The following is a 15,339-nucleotide window of genomic DNA, read 5'->3' on the forward strand; positions in this document are numbered from 1 at the left end:
TTCAGGTGACAGCGAGTACGGTGCAGGCCAAGGCCAGCACGGGCACAGGCGGCTGAGAGGTTTGGGAATGGGGAGCCGGCGGGCACCCCTGCCGGCGGGGGACCAATCCGTTGGCCGGCGGTAGGTGGGACGTGCCATCGAAGGCCATCGTCACAGGGCAGGCGCGGATTTGGCGGGACGGCGGGTCCTGGAGCCACCGAACACAGCTACCTTGAATTCATTTTGCAAACGAGTGTACAATAGACCGTGAAAGTACCAGACGTGACCAGGATGATTTAACCCATAAAAATACACCAGTTCTTCTCTTGAATACATTGATGTGAGCGATAGCCGCTTGCCAAAATGAGTTTCGCTTTGAAGAAGGCCATCAAGAAAGAGCTGCTAAACACCGACTGGGCGGGCAAAGTCGAGGAGCCAGCGGTCGCGGCATTTGCGGATGTTATCGAGCAACACTACGGGGGCCAACTCTCTGGCCTGCACGACGTTCTCAAACGATGTACCACAGGCAAGCTTATGCCGTCACTACCGAGCGTCTTTGGGGATGTGTGCGGCCGGAGCTGTCTCCAAATCGACAGCTGAATTCGCGCCCTGGTTTGCCCCGCAGAGCTATCTGCGGATGGCAAGATTACACTTGCTACCGTGCAAGCTGCAGCAGCACCCACTGGAGTGGCGGAGCAGGTGGAGCTGATAGAGCTCACCGATGCGTTCAGCGTGCCGCGGTTGATGTATGACCCCGTCCAGCGCAAGCTCAACGTGGACAGCAAGCCGCGGAGGCTCCACGCGAATGCAGAGGTGGGCTTCACGGAGGCGGCATGAGTTGCTCCAGAGAACGTGGCGCCTTCTGTAGGGATAGTTGACAGGGGCTGGGGGCACGGCGTGCGCAGACTTGCATTGCAGCGGGGGCCGACCTCTCTGCAACGCAAACGCTGGGCCATCCCGGCGCGTTCTTTCAAAGGCCCTTCCTCAACACCCGCACAACCCCCCTCCTCTTCTATCGTCACCCGGCCCTGCAGGCCAAGCACCAGGTGTACCTGCAGCGTCTGCAGCTGGTGCAGCAGCGCCTGCAGCGCAGCCGCATGTTCCAGCAGAGCAACCTCATCCTGCCCAACTCAAGCAACAGCCACCACTCGGTGCAGGTGCGTGCGAGGCGGCGCCGGGCGCACTAATGCTTACACATGCACTCGTCCAATGGTTCGATACGGGCACACATGCATTTGTGCCCCGTGCGCCACACTCCTTTCCACGTGCATCACGCCACCGAACCCCCTAACCCCACCTCTTCTAATGTGCCCTCGACCCCGCCTGCCCCTGCCTCCCAGCTGACTGACCTGCAATCGCTGATGGGCGTGTTCGGCGTCACGCGCTACGTGCTGGGATGCATCAGCCGGGCCGAGGATGGCAGGTGGGGTGGGGCGGCTGGAGATGGTGGGGCCCTGGGGGGCACAATGGGGCGCAATACGGGTTGAGGCGGAAACTTTCTGATGATGTGGAGGCGGCGGCGGAGGGCTGCCGAGGAGGAGGAGGAGGCGATAGGGCAGAGGCGGGGTCTCCTCAACAACTGCGCGTTGGGTGCTGCTCGGCGCATGGCGGTTGGTGCGCGCTCACACCCTCCCCTTGCCTCCTCTCACGTTTCCTGCCCTCTCGCCCCGCATCCCGCCACCGCGCACCTCCAGGTACCTGCTGGAGGACACCACCGGCACGGTGCCGCTGGACCTCAGCGCCGCGGAGACCGCCGCGGGCTTCTACACAGGTGCGGGCGGCACAGCTGGGGGCGGCGCAGCGGCAGAACCTCGGCTGGTGGGTTGGCGGCCGCCAAATGGGTTGTGGCGGCTTGGTCGCGCACGGTCACGCAGCCTCAGTGTCCATCTCCTTTCAACGCCCGAGTCTTCCCTTCTGCTGTACAAAGCAGTCTCACCGCTCCCTGACTCTCCAGCTATCCCTCCGAACCAAATCCATTATAACAGAGAACTGCGTGGTGATTGCGGAGGGCGCCCTTGGCCACGACGGCGCCTTCCACGTGCGGGCTCTGGGCCTGCCGCCCTGCGAGCCGCGCGCCTCACTGCCGCTGGCGGCGCAGCGGCTCAACCTGTGGGGCGGGCCCGGCGGCGCCGTGGACCCCGCCAGCGAGGTGAGGCGGCCCGGGCCCGTTGGGGCTGCGGCCGAGGGGCGCGACCCGCTGTCGCCTGGTTCATGTATAGACACCAGCCTGCTAGTCACCAGTGGCTTCACCACGACCAAGTGTGACTGGTGACCAGCCTCGTGGTGGTGGTGGTGGTGGTGGTGGTGGTGGTGGTGGTGGTGGTGGTGGTGGTGGTGGTGCGGGCATGCTTGCCGCATAAAACAGCCACCAGGCCACTTCTGGATGCCGCTGCTGCCGCTGCTGCTGCTACTGCCGCTCCGCCTCCACAACGCGCACTGGGTCAACCACTTGCCTAACAAGTGCTCGCTCGCTCCTCCACCCGCTCGTGCAGGTGGGCGGCTTCCTGGCTCTGGAGGAGGCGCAGCGCGGGGCGGCGGACCGGGTGGTGGTGCTGGCCCAGGTGTGGCTGGACCGGCCCGAGGTGCTGGACGCCCTGCACACGGTGCTCAGCGGTGAGGAGGAGGAGGACGAGGAGGAGGAGGAGGGGGAGGAGGAGGAGGAGGAGGAGGAGGAGGAGGAAGGGGAGCAGCGGCGTGTGTGTGTGTACATGTTTAGAGTGCGGAGGGGAGGAGTTGGGCATGTGTTGCGGGGAGGCTGGCGTTTGGAGTGTGCGTATGTGCGCCGGAAGATTTGCGGGAGGATCGGGCGGTGTGAGGCGCGTCTGGGGAGGCTGGCGTGCATGGGGTGGGTGGGTGGGTGGGTGGGTGAGTAGGTGGCAAGCTTTATCCCAGGCTTTGGGCGGGTAGCTGTAACCCAGCGCCCTGCCCTCACCCACACCACACACCACTTATCACCGCCCAGCCACTCATCCACCGCCCGCCACCGCCACCACCACCGCCGCCACCACAGGCTTCTCCGGCGTGTTGACGGTCCCTGCCGTGTTCGTGTTCATGGGCAACTTCCACTCGCGGGCCGGGGCGGGCGGCGGCGGCGGCGCGGGCGGCGGCGGCCGGGGCGAGGGCATGCAGGGCGGCTGTGACGTGGACTACGGCGTCATGCGGGAGCTGTTTGGACAGCTGGGGGCGCTCATCGACAACTACCCGCGGCTCAAGGTGCGTGTGTGTGTTTGGGGGTTGTGTGCGTGTGCACCGCAGGTGTTAGGGAGGGCGTAGGGAGGGAGGGGCGCGCGCGCGTGTGTGGCCTACAATGTAAACGGAAGAGAACCCGCCCGCGTGTGCGTACGTGGGCGTGATTTACTCCGTTGCGTCCCCCACTTTCCGCTGGTTCTGTTTCCAGGTCTGTTTCCAGGTCGCCTCAGTTCAATCGGGATGAGCCACCCCTATACCTCCCCGCTTCTTCCCCGCCGTGTCTTGCAGGCCGAGAGCCGCTTCGTGTTCATGCCCGGGCCGGACGACGCCGGCCCCGCGGGCGTGCTGCCGCAGCCGCCGCTGCCGCGCTCCCTGACGACCGACCTGAGGCGGGTGCTGCCCACCGCGCACTTCGCCTCCAACCCCTGCCGCCTGCGTTACGCCACGCAGCGCATTGTGTTGTTCCGCCACGACCTGCAGCGCCGCCTGCTGCGCCGCACGCTGCTGCCGCTCGCGGGTGAGCCCGGCTCCAGAGCCGGTTGCCGTTGCTGTGAATTGAATGGTGTTGATGCTGTTGACATCGTTGCTGCTATGGATGCATTGTCAGCGATGTAGACGGTTGATTCAGGCGGTCGGGGAGTGAGCAGCGGGATGCGCAAGGCCGCCATCTACTTGCCTCCGCCTTCTCCACCCACCCCCGCCCTGCCCCACCTCTCCCCACAGCCGCGCCGGACTCGGGCGCCACGCAGCCCGGCGGCGCCGACGCCGCCACACAGGCCTCCGCCGGCCCCTCGCCCTCCGCGCTGTGGGGCCACACGGCCCTCACGCTGCTGCAGCAGGGCCACCTGGCGCCGCTGCCGCTGCTGGCGCAGCCCGTGTACTGGCAGCACGACTCCGCGCTGGGGCTGTACCCGCTGCCGGATGCGGTGGTGGTGGCGGACGGCAGCGCGGCGCAGGAGGAGTTCGTGCACGAGGGCTGCCGAGTCATCAACCCGGTGGGTCGGCGATGGGTGCGGCGGTGGGCGCGGTGGCGGGTGCGTGGGGGCACGAGTGTTGTGACAGGGGTTTCAGGGGGATTGCAGGAGGGGGAGATGGCTGTTCTTGGGTTGCTGTTGCGGGGTCGCAAGAGGGGTTGGCTGTTGGGGAGTGTTGGGGTTGGGTTACCTTTGAGAAGGCCTTGCACTGGCGGGATGAGCACGTGCGGCGCAAGATGGCATGCGGGCTGTGCCAAAGGCGTGCTCCTCGTATCCGCCTGTCCTTCCATCGCGCACTCAACTCTTGTGCCTGTGTTCCCCGCGCTCGGCCTTGCAGGGCACCTTCCCCGGCGGCTTCTTCGCCGCCTACCTGCCGTGTGTGCAGCAGACCGAGATGAGCGAGCTCCCGCGGCCCGGCCAGGAGGAGCAGGAGGAGGAGCAGGAGCAGGAGCAGGGCCAGGAGCGGGCTGCCGGGGGCGAGGAGGGCGCTGGCGCCGGGCCGGAGGAGGGCGCCGAGGGCGAGGCGGGCATGGAGGGGATAGAGCAAGCGGGCGCGCAGCGGCGCGGAGGGCGCGCGCCACTGCAGCAGAGGCAGCTGCAGCAACAGCAGCAGCAGCAGCGCGGGGAGAAGGAGAAGAAGGCGGCGGGCGGCAAGTCCGGCAAGCCGCGGCAGCCGCGCAAGGCGGCCGCTGGCGGCGGCGGCGGTGGCAAGGGGCGCCAGGCGACCATCAGGGCGCAGCCGGGCGCGGCGGTGGAGCCGGGCGCCGGCGAGGACGAGGGCGCCGGGGTGGCAGAAGGCGCTGATGCCGACGCCGACGCCGAGGCGGCTGCGGACGCCGCGGATGTGCAGATGGTGGAGGGCGACGCCGATGGCGAGCCTGCCGCCGCGGCTGCCGCCGCCGGCGGGCCCAAGGGTAAGGTCAAGGCCAAGGGCAAGGCCGGTGCCGCGGCGGCGGTGGCGGCGGCCAAGGGGCCCAAGCAGGGCACGTTGGCACAGGCCTGGGCCAAGCGGCCTGCGCGGCCTGAGGACGGTCTGGAGGATGACGTGGCGCAGGCGGCTGGCGATGGCGACGTGGTGATGGTGGACGACGATGAGGAGGAGGAGGAGGAGGAGGAGGCGGGCGGGGCGGGCGAGGAGGAGGTGGCACGGCGGCGGCGGCGGCAGCAGCAGGCGCGCAAGCGGCGGGCGATGGTGATGGATGATGATGAAGATGAAGAGGAGGGCGACGGCGAGGCGGCGGAGGAGGGCGCGGTGGGCCGCGGGGAGGGTGTGGCGGGGGCGAAGGCGGCGGCGCGGACGTGGGCGGACGACGATGATGAGCAGGACTGGGTGGAGGATGGCGAGTGATGGAGTGGCGGGGCGGGGCTGAGGCTTGGGTGAAGGCTGCAGGAGTCCTGGCGTTGCGCTGCAAATGCTGCCGCGCATACTGTATTCATGCGAGGGGACAGCTATCACACCGCTGGTGAGCTGAGGCTTTGGAGGGAACGAGGGCGGGATGGGAGAGCGGAACATGGGCCGGGGCCGAGGGGCGGCTGTGCGTGGCACGCAATGTTAGCAGGCGGGCGGCAAGGCGAAGGACTCAAACGCCAGCTGTTCGTGCTCTGCATGTGCAAAGCATAACTCTGTATGTGTTTGTACACTTGTCGGGAAGTTCGAGCACCCAAGGGCAAGAGGTGACCAGGGGGCTGTGGGGAGGGGCTGTGGAGGACTGGAGATTACTAGAGGGGCAGTGCCGTGTGAGCGCCAAGTGCGAGAGCGTGCCGACTCCATCACCACGACCACGAGAACGCGCGGGCCTTCAACCAACACCCAACTATAGCCATGCCAGCAAACGACAAAGAAGTCAATGGTCGCGGCTCACACCGGAGCTCCAACCGGTGGTTGCGAGCCACATGTCCAGCGAAGTGGCGGGATGTCTCACTTTCGTCGATGGAGCCACCTACCGCAGCCTCCGCAGCAGCTACCAGACTACACGTCTGGCAGCGGGCCGGAGCAGGCTTTCCTGTTCCACTGGGGCGGTTCGGAGCGGCCCTGGCGGGTGCGGCGGCGGCGGAAGCTGCTGTGCCTGCAGTACACCTGTACACGTGTCCGCCCCCGTCATGTGGCTACCCCGTACGGCACTCATGCTTTTGCCCCTCCTCCCCTGGACCCTGGTGTAGTGGTGTATGGCGTTAAGGTTACAACTGTTACTCTATCTTTCAAGAGCTCTCGGCCGCCACTGCAGCCACTGAAAGGCCGTCGCACATTCTAAATAACTCGCACAAGTTTGGGATTCCTGACTTGTTTCAGTGCACGTGGCACCACGCATAGCACATTTCATACCTTCATCCCTGCCCATGAATGGAGCAAGCATTCAACACTGCCGACGATATCCTGCCTGAAGCACTCCAGCACACGAGCAGTCATGTTTGCCGTCACACGCATCTAATCTACTGTGGATTTTATAGCTGCCCGCTAACCGCGCACAAACATCCAGCTCACGTAACCCCCCCCCGGCCCCCCCTGATCACCCCGGCTACGCCTTCTGCACCGCCTCAGCACAGCATGACAATACATCGTTTCCACACATTCTGGTCTAATGATGATGGTTTTCAGGTAGTCAGGTGGTAAGTAAATGGAGCTCTAAACCTCAGCAGTCAAGTCAAACACCTGGGCCAGTACCGGCGCACGTGCACCTACGGGAGTGCCCGCTGTGCTGCCACAGAGCCGCCCTCCGCCGCAGCCTCCCACTCCCACGCCGCAGACACGATAGCCTCACGTGGAGGGGTCCGCAGCGCAGCCCTCCGGGAAGAAGACGTTGGTTTTGCGGAAGAACGTCTCGCGCACCAGCGGCTTCCGTGCGTGCTCGGGCTTGTGGTGCTCGTCCGGCGCCTGGAAGGCCAGTGCCGTGGTGGTCATCATCTCGCCGTTGGCGCGATCACGCGACAGCATGGTTTTGTTCTTGGTGTCCCGGTGTGTGCGGCTGGCGCCGTCAAAGCCGGGGTCCTCCTTCTCAAACACCTGGTCGTACATGAACTGTGTGGTGTGTGTGGGAGGGGGGCGGGGCCAAGGAAGACGGAGGGGTCAGGAGAGGACGAGCGGCACCAGAGGTGCGGTGGGGACGGGTGAAAGGATGTGTGTGGGGCTGGCTGGGTTGGCTGCAGCGCTCGCGTGCCAGCAACGCGAAGGCCACGTTTGACCGCAGGCGGCCGTCCTCACCGCCGCCAAATCCTACAGGTGCCTCTACCGCGCCTTCCGCACAGCCCCGTCAGCGCGCCAGCGCGCTGCTGGTTGTGCACGCACCCCCTTGGTCGCCCAGCCACCCATGCGCTTGGGCCTACAGCCATTGCCGTATCAGCCTACCCCCGCCCTCGCCCCCGCCCCATCTAGGACTGGACTCACCACCTCGGGCTCCATCTTGCGTGACGTCCGCAATTGCGACGCTTCTAGCCCGGTAGCCTCCGCAAACATGTCTAGTGCCTTCTTTGCATGCGTGTTCTCGCCCTGGTGGGAAAGGTGGACGAAGAGCGGAGAGAGCGTCAGACACGGGTGGCAGCAGGCACTGTTTCCATTCTTGTAGGCCAAGCTGGAGCTATCACTCAAACGAGGCCATGCCACCAAAGCATATGAGAACCACGGCTGTGGGCTGGCAGGCATATGTGTTCACATCCTGTGTATCTGGGCTGGCTGGTGGGTGCGTGACACGGCTCTCACCTTGAGCTGCTCACGCCACTGCTCCGTGCGAATGGTGTTGGTGAACTCATCACGCTTGGAAAAATCTGAGGTGTAGAAACCCTTCTTCTTCTCCTGGTTGGAGTCCTTGTAGCGAATGCGGTCGACGTAAGGGTCTTTCTGCGAATGAACAGGAGCAGGAGCGGAAGGGGTAAGGCACGGGCTGCAGCCAACGTGCGCAGGGTCGGGGGCCTCGCGGGTGCGCGCGTGTGTTTTTGGCATGCAAATGAAACAACAGTCCTCGAAGCGCGGCGGCACAGACAACGCGCTTGCACTGCATCACTCACGTCACTAATCCAGTCGTGCTTCTTGGTGAAGTAGACGTCTACTGTCTTGCCCTCTTTGAGCGGGGCGGTCGCGAGTTGCTTGCCAGCAAACGCAGAGCGGTGGCCGCCCTTCTTCTCATACTCTTCAGCCTTCCTGCAGGCATATACATTCGACTCGTTAGGAAACTTGGGTTTCCGGGAAGGCTCCAAGGCACAACCACATCGCCCCATTCGCGCTTCTCGTTTGGATACAGTCAGGCCGACCGCGGCCATAATACATGTGTATCAGCTTACCCTTCTTGACCAGTGTGCGTGATGTAACTGGTCTTGCTGAACACACCCTTGCATCCGGCCAAAATGGCCGCCTCGTCTAGCTTGTTGTTGTTCATGGTTGTAGACCTTCTGGTATGGGTGGTTTAGATGAACGCCACTTCAGCCTTTCGGCTGCGGCGAGCCTCCTCGGTGCCGATGCTCGTTCGCTATGCGTCTGTGTTCTCACGCGATTGCTATTTGCTTGTGCTTGATGTTTATATCGCTGCGTGAAGGATGCGTATATGAAGCGCGTTTACTGAAACCAGGGGGCTATTTCAGGTCTCCTCTAAGAAGCTCACGACGCGCCACTGCATGGGGTTCATCGCAACAACGGAACAAGAGCCCAAACCCGTAATTACGTTTTCGTTTTACGCATTGTGGCTACATTATTGAAAGGTGGAAGCCTTGGAGTCGCTTGCGGCAAACACCTTGAGACGAGCTCCTCGCGGGCCCACGTTGAACCGATGATGCGACTGCTTACACAACTCCTTGTATACATATAAGAGCTATGAACAGGCCAAAGGTACCTGGACTGTGACGCGGGTCACGCCCGAAAGTGCGTGGAATACCATGGAGCAGACGGGCGGGGCGGGCGAGCAGCCGAACCGCATCCAGGTGCGCTTGCTACCGGGATGTGGAGGTGATGTTCTGGGGCAAAGTGGATGGGAGCTTTCGAACGCCGCTTGTGCGTGAGGGTTGTTGACAGGTGGCAAAGCAACCCTTGCCGTACCTGTCCGGTTGCGTGTGTGCATCGTTTGCAGGTTGTGGTGCGTGTGAGGCCGGTGCTGCCCCATGAGCTTTCCGACGATGTCGCCGTTACCTGCTCCTCCGATGCTCGGAAGATGCAGGTGCGGGATGTGAAACCGCAACAACCCCAGCCGGTTGTGGTGGTGGGCGCGGGGGTTGCGGTGGTGGGGATGGAATGGGGTGCGGTTCCAAACAGAATTGCGATAGTTGGGGCGGGCTGCAGTGAGTGAGGGGCGTCTTACAATGGCCCAGGCAGCGCGCTGCCGGCGCCGTTAGGAGGAGCGACACACCGGGTTTCGCAGTTTCGCTCATAACCTCCTGGGTAACACCATGGACCGGGTCTGGTCGTACGTGCAGTGCTGGGCTTGAACGGCTGATGCATCCTTACCGCCGCAATGCCGCAGGTGCTGCTGCCGGACCGGCTGACGGGTGGGGCGGTGCTGCCGGGCGCAACTCGCAGCGGCGCTCGCTCGTACGAGTTTGATGCCTGCTTGCCGGGCCAGACCACACAGGTGCGGCCGTGCGGGGGGCACTTCCCGGTGCTGTGTGGTCCGGGGTCCGGGGCGTGTGAGCCTGGCAGAGATGCGGCAGAGGCGGCGCTGAATCTGCATGTTGAGGAACGGCACATCCGCGGCCAGACAGCCTTGGACTTGCCCGGCACGACAGCTTTCTCGCGTTGGGCGTGCCGTGCCACGCACTCCCTGTCACCCCGCCAACACACAATGCTGCTCCCGCTCAGTGTTACCGGGCAAAGCGTCGATGACACGCCCGACTGTCCTGCATCCGGGACTTGTAAGAGTTAGTGGGGCCACATGGACTCGAACGCCAAACATGCCGTACATGCCGCGCCCATGCCGTACGACTGCCGTACAATTGCAGGAGGAGCTGTACGACATCTGCGGGCTGTCGGAGCTGGTGGACGCCGCTCTGGACGGCTACTGCGTCACCGTGTTCGCCTTCGGCCAGACCGGCAGCGGCAAGACGCACACCATCATCGGGCCGCGCCTCAGCCGCGGCGCGGCCGCCACCGCCACCACCAGCCGCCTGGGCAGCGCCGGCTCCGCGTCTGACGAGCACGGCGGAGCGGGCGGCTCTGCCTCGGGGTCCCGGGGGCTGTCGGCGACGGGCGCGGATGGCGGCGGCGGAGTCACAATGGGGCGCGGCGGAGCCGCGGCCGGGCCGCCGGGCGGTATGCTGGTGGATCCGGAGGACGGCATCCTGACACGTGCCGTTGCGGCGGCGTACCAGAGTATGGAGGCCAGGTCGGCGGGCGGGGGCGTGGAGTTCAACGTCAGTGCCTCCGTGGTGGAGTTGTACAATGAGAGCGTGACGGACCTGCTGGCGCTGGACAAGAGCAAGACGCTGGCGGTGCGCAAGGACGCGCGCGACGGCTTCGCAGTCACCGGCCTGACGCAGGTGCGGGCGAGCAGGTGCAGCGCGGCGTGTGGCAAACAACACGTGGGCGGCTCGACGCGAGGAGAACGGCGGGCGGGCGGGGCTGCTGCCCTTGCGCGGGCTGCCCTCAGGCCCACCTAGCGTTCACGTGCCCACCGCATATCACTCAAGCCCAGTCATCCATCCACCTTCCTGACCCTGACTTCCAACTCACGCTGGGCACACACTTGGCTCGCAGGTGGCCTGCCCCAGTGACGCGGCGGCTGTGCGCTACCTGGTCAAGGCGCTGCAGTACCGCCACACGCGCGGCCACAAGCTGAACGAGTACAGCAGCCGCTCGCACTGCATCATGACCTTTGTGTTTGCCAGCAAGGAGGCGGGGCCGGAGGGGCAGACCGGCGCCAAGGGCGGGATACGCAGGTGCGCGGGCGGGTGCGAGCGGGCGGGTGTAGCAGCAAGCGCGTGTGTGTGTGGGGGGGGGGAGGCGTGCTTGTGAGGTTTGAGATGTTTGTAGGGCCCGTGTGCAACTACTGGTTAGCAACTAGGCAGGCGCGCAGGCGCATACAGCGCTAACCTCACACCTGGTCACACACACGACACGCCTGCGCCCGTGCATATGGCGTCGTGAAATTCTTTGAGGATGATTGACACACGCGCGTAACTCCCATTCGCACCACGCAGGTACGGCAAGTTGGCTCTGGTGGACCTGGCGGGCAGTGAGCGGCTCAAGGACACGGGCAACACGGAGAAGGGGGCGGTGCGGGAGACGGGCGCCATCAACAAGTCCCTGTTCACGCTAGGGCAGGTGAGGGGTTGGGGGTTTAGTTTATACCAATCCCAAAGAAACTGAGACGCAGAACCAGCCCACAGAGCGCGGGGGCGGCGGCCGTTTGCACACCCGCGTGCCTGGTTGGGTCCTTGGCCTACCCCGTCCGCATATCCCCAACACGCTCCCCACTACTCCACTCGCGTCTTGGACACCCGCCACCCCCACTCCACCCGCAGGTGCTGTCCGCCTTGTCGGCTCGCAGCAGCGGCGCCGCCTCCACCTTTGTGCCCTACCGCGACTCCAAGCTGACGCAGCTGCTGTGGGACGGGCTGCGCGGCAGCGGCCGCTGCCTCATGCTGGCCTGCCTGGGCCCCATGCGCTCGGCGGCGGAGGAGTCCCTCAACACGCTGCACTTCGCGACCATGGCCACACGCATCAAGGCGGAGCCGGTGGTGCTGCTGGACCCGCAGGTGCGGAGGGGGAGGGGAGGGGATTACAAGCGCACTTGAACTTACCGAGACCCAGGGGCCTGGCGGAGTAGGGGCGTGCAAGCCGGGGCGTGCAAGCTGGGGCGTGGAAGCTGGGGTTGAGAGCTGTCATGGCGAGCAGCGCTACAGGAGCCACAGCTGCCTGTGGCGCATGCACTGCAACCCTTTCTTGCGCAACCGCACAAACCCCATCGCAACCCGCAAATGCTCAACCGCACAAGCACGCCCTGTCCCCGCAGGATGCGCTGGTCCTGGAGCTGCGCAAGACCATTACGGAGCTGCGGCAGGAGAACCGCACCCTGGCTGGCGCGCTGCAGCAGCTGTCCTGCGGCGTGGAGCCGGGGGCCGTGCTTGCGGCGCTGCCGGACACACTCAGGCAGCAGGCCGCGACTGCGTCCGAGCCCGCAGGCGACGTGACGCCGCAGCGGCCGGGGCACTTGCAGCCGCTGGCGGGGCCGGGGCCACTGCGGCAGTCGTACTCCGCGGACGGGCCGGGCGCTACTAGCTTTGACGGGTACCCCTCGGCTGCTTCGCCGTCGTCGTCAGCGCTTGGGTACGGGGTGAGCGGCGGCGTGGCGCCGCTGCGGCCGACACCGTCGCCTGCCGGAATGCGCGGCTCGGCAGGGGAGGCGAGCAGTCCCAGCCGGATGCGCGAGGGGCGACAGCCCAGGTTCAGCGGCGGGGGGCCGCCACCGGGCAGCGGCGGCCCGGGTCGGCGGCCGGCGCCGCTGGGTATGGGCGCGGGAGCCTACGGCGCCTCGCCGTCACCCAGCCGAGCGCCGACATTCCCGCCGCAATCCGCGGACGCGACTGCGGGTCCGGGGCGGGGCTCTGCAGGGGCAAACGCCTGGAGGCCGGGGATCGGCGGGCCAGCGGCTGCCAATGGGAAGAGCTCGCCGTCTCAACGGTCACGGTCGGTTGGCCGTAACGGCGGCGCCGCCGCCAGTGCCGCCGCCAGCGCCGCCGCCCACCGCCCATCCTACCTCACAGAGGATCCGGCAGCGCTGCTGCACGGCTACAGCAATGTGCTACAGCCGCCGCCGCCGGGCAGTAGCAGCAGTAGCACGTCGCTAGGGGTGGGTGGGCCGGGTGGCGGTGCCGCCGGGCCGCGCCGCGTCGCGACGATGCCAGTGGCGCCGCCGCCGCCGGCATTGGACGAGTTCCCAGAGCTAGCAGCCATGGAGGCTGAATTCCAAAACCTGATGGCGAACAGCGGCGGCGGGGGCGGGAGCGGTTATAATGCGGTTGCAGCGTTGAAATCCGCCACTGGCGGCGCGGGGCCCGGCGGCGGTGCGGCGGCGCGGCCGCCGCCAGCCCGCTCCTCCGTCACTGGCGACAGTGAAAACGGCGGCGGCGACGGCGCGGACGGTGGTGATGATGGCGGGCCAAAGCCGGACGTGCGGGCCCTCAAGTGGGCGGAGCGAAACTCCTGGTTCGGCACGGACTATGACATGACAGCATTCGCGTACCAGGTGAGGGAGGGAGGGCTGCATTGGGGCGGTGAAGGAGGAGGATGGTGGTTAGGAGGGCGTGGGAGGTGGCTGGGGTTTCGGTGGCGTGCTTACCCGCTCCTGACCCGCATGTATGCCGCAACGTCTACACAGCCACGCGACACTCGCACGCGCACATACATACACACACAGGCGGAGCATGCACAATGTCGACACCTTCTCCTTATGCTTTTTGCAACACAGGTCCACGACCGGCTGGTTGACGGCGAGCGTGTGGATCCCGCCTCCGACACCTACTACATGGAGATTGAGCGCCGCGTGGCCGAGCGCTTCCCGGACAAGTGGGCGCGCCTCATGCCGCGGGAGGCCCTACCAGGAGGCAGCGGCGCCGCCGCCGCGGCAGCAGTGCGCCGCGCCGCTCCCAGCCCCGGCCGCGTACGCCCGCCAGGCGAGGTGGCGGCGGCGGCGGCGGCGGCTACGCCGCCGCGGCCTCCGCCGCAGCCCGGGACGTCGATTGGCGCGGGGCTGCGAGTGAATGTCAAGGAGCCGCTGTACGGCGGCGCGGGTAGCGGGTCGTTTGGGTACGGTGACCTACAACTTGGCGGCGGCGCAGGAGGGTACGGCAATGATTACTACGGCATTGCCGGCGGCGGTGGCGCCGTACAGGTGCCGTACTCGGTGGGCACGACGCCCGTGCCGGGCACGCCAAACAGCTTGGCGGGGGTGGGTGGCAGTGGCGCCATCAACCCCTTCAACATCGGCGCCCTCCACAGTGTGGCGCCGCCCAAGGGAGCCGCTGTGTCGCGCTTCGCGGCGGCGCCTGGCGGTGGCGGCCAGGGACTGGTGTTGACGCCGGCAGGCGTCGGTGGCGCTGGCGCCGATTCTTATGGGTTCGGCGGTGGCGGAAGTGGTGTGGGAGGTGATGCCAATGCCGCGGAGCGCATTGCGAGGGAGTACGCGCGGCAGCGGTCGATGGTGGTGGAGGAGCTGCGGCGAGCTAAGGAGGAGGCGGAGGCGGAGCGGCAACGCATCCTGGCGCGAATACAGCGGGCGGCAGGTGGCAGCAAGTGGCGGTAGCGGGCAGCGGCTGCAGCCGGCCGGGCGTTGTGTCGGTGCTGCGTGCTAGGACGGCAGCATGTTACGTAGACAGGCAAGATGCATCAGCACTGAAGCATTCGACAGGACTGAGCACAATGGTGTATTGGAAGCGAGAATGCACTTGCGTTTCAGCATAGGCCAAGATTTGATGGGCACGGGCCGCACAGCGCTTCGTGGGTAGGCACAGGCTCGAAGCGGCCTCAACGGCGTATAGGATTGGGGAGGCATCAGTCATCAGACATGCCCGTGGCTTCATGGCTGCACCCTGGACGCCCCTTCCTGAAGAGGGCACGGGGTTCGAGGAACATACGGTACTATTATACTTATTGTGTCCAAGCTTACACGTTTTGTGGCTTGATCACCTTGATGGGACATTCGTCAAATGGGGCTGTGGAGGACGATGGCGTGCCCAGGAGGCAGCAAGTCAACTGACGATGGACCATGAACCCCCATTGACCCAAAGCCTAACTTATAGATTATAGACGGTAGACTGAAGGCCACGACAGCGCGGTTGTGGACTTGTGGCGGCCAACGGCCGTGCCGTATCGAAGCAAGCAGTCTTGAGTCTGCGCCACTGCCCCAAAGCCTGGAGGATGGCAGGGAGGACGGCATGTACACAACACGAGTATGCGGGCGCGCCCGATGTTGACAGGGCTGAAAGCAGGAAAGGAGGTGTGCACCTGTTCCAGGGGTGAAGCCGCGGGCGGAGGGGCAGTGAGTTCTAGACGCGGTGCTCAACGTGATGCGGTCTGGTACGCCAGCTTCGGGCAGGTCAGGGGCAGAAGATGGGCCCCTGAGCCTAGAAACGCTTACCTTGTGGGCATCACTCTGGTACAAACTGCAACTCCTATCTATTTTTTTGTATAGGCATCACCCGCTTTCCTTGTTCTGTCCTTGGCGGGCCCAAACTGCATTTGCGATTCCGTCCCAGCACTGGTTTCAGCTGCCCTCACAAATTC

General features: G+C 65.5%; 3 protein-coding genes across 3 annotated transcripts; 2 read left to right on the top strand and 1 right to left on the bottom strand.

The window, feature by feature from the left end:
• Positions 1–18: 18 nt before the first annotated feature.
• Positions 19–5,870, top strand: CHLRE_10g424200v5 (uncharacterized protein). Its single transcript, XM_043066525.1, has 11 exons — positions 19–505; positions 605–792; positions 1,014–1,136; positions 1,320–1,402; positions 1,674–1,750; positions 1,965–2,128; positions 2,472–2,592; positions 2,990–3,192; positions 3,457–3,685; positions 3,892–4,163; positions 4,480–5,870. Exons 1-11 carry the CDS (start codon positions 343–345, stop codon positions 5,488–5,490), a joined length of 2,634 nt encoding a protein of 877 aa, XP_042919922.1. The 5' UTR covers positions 19–342; the 3' UTR covers positions 5,491–5,870.
• A 438-nt stretch (positions 5,871–6,308) lies between these two features.
• On the bottom strand, positions 6,309–8,679 carry CHLRE_10g424250v5 (uncharacterized protein). Its single transcript, XM_001702524.2, has 5 exons — positions 8,415–8,679; positions 8,142–8,274; positions 7,837–7,974; positions 7,525–7,626; positions 6,309–7,158 (listed from the first exon to the last, which is right to left on the bottom strand). Exons 1-5 carry the CDS (start codon positions 8,507–8,509, stop codon positions 6,898–6,900), a joined length of 729 nt encoding a protein of 242 aa, XP_001702576.1. The 5' UTR covers positions 8,510–8,679; the 3' UTR covers positions 6,309–6,897.
• Positions 8,680–8,828: 149 nt separating this feature from the next.
• CHLRE_10g424300v5 (uncharacterized protein) lies at positions 8,829–15,310 on the top strand. Its single transcript, XM_043066526.1, has 9 exons — positions 8,829–9,047; positions 9,194–9,280; positions 9,584–9,691; positions 10,059–10,595; positions 10,813–10,994; positions 11,256–11,379; positions 11,580–11,813; positions 12,071–13,303; positions 13,526–15,310. The coding sequence occupies exons 1-9, from the start codon at positions 9,003–9,005 to the stop codon at positions 14,357–14,359; spliced, it is 3,384 nt and encodes a 1,127-aa protein (XP_042919923.1). The 5' UTR covers positions 8,829–9,002; the 3' UTR covers positions 14,360–15,310.
• The last annotated feature ends 29 nt before the right edge of the window (positions 15,311–15,339 follow it).

The sequence above is a fragment of the Chlamydomonas reinhardtii genome, chromosome 10, assembly GCF_000002595.2.
Source record: "Chlamydomonas reinhardtii strain CC-503 cw92 mt+ chromosome 10, whole genome shotgun sequence".
Lineage (NCBI taxonomy): Eukaryota > Viridiplantae > Chlorophyta > Chlorophyceae > Chlamydomonadales > Chlamydomonadaceae > Chlamydomonas > Chlamydomonas reinhardtii.

Coding starts and splice junctions, on each gene's coding strand:
- CHLRE_10g424300v5 (XM_043066526.1), top strand. CDS start 9,003: ATGGAGCAGACGGGCGGGGCGGGCGAGCAGCCGAACCGCATCCAG. Junction 9,048..9,193: donor AGCAGCCGAACCGCATCCAG/GTGCGCTTGCTA, acceptor CATCGTTTGCAG/GTTGTGGTGCGTGTGAGGCC. Junction 11,380..11,579: donor CCCTGTTCACGCTAGGGCAG/GTGAGGGGTTGG, acceptor CTCCACCCGCAG/GTGCTGTCCGCCTTGTCGGC.
- CHLRE_10g424250v5 (XM_001702524.2), bottom strand. CDS start 8,509: ATGAACAACAACAAGCTAGACGAGGCGGCCATTTTGGCCGGATGCAAG. Junction 8,275..8,414: donor ACGCACACTGGTCAAGAAGG/GTAAGCTGATAC, acceptor ATATGCCTGCAG/GAAGGCTGAAGAGTATGAGA. Junction 7,975..8,141: donor AGCACGACTGGATTAGTGAC/GTGAGTGATGCA, acceptor GTTCATTCGCAG/AAAGACCCTTACGTCGACCG.
- CHLRE_10g424200v5 (XM_043066525.1), top strand. CDS start 343: ATGAGTTTCGCTTTGAAGAAGGCCATCAAGAAAGAGCTGCTAAACACC. Junction 1,751..1,964: donor CGCCGCGGGCTTCTACACAG/GTGCGGGCGGCA, acceptor CCATTATAACAG/AGAACTGCGTGGTGATTGCG. Junction 4,164..4,479: donor GCTGCCGAGTCATCAACCCG/GTGGGTCGGCGA, acceptor TCGGCCTTGCAG/GGCACCTTCCCCGGCGGCTT.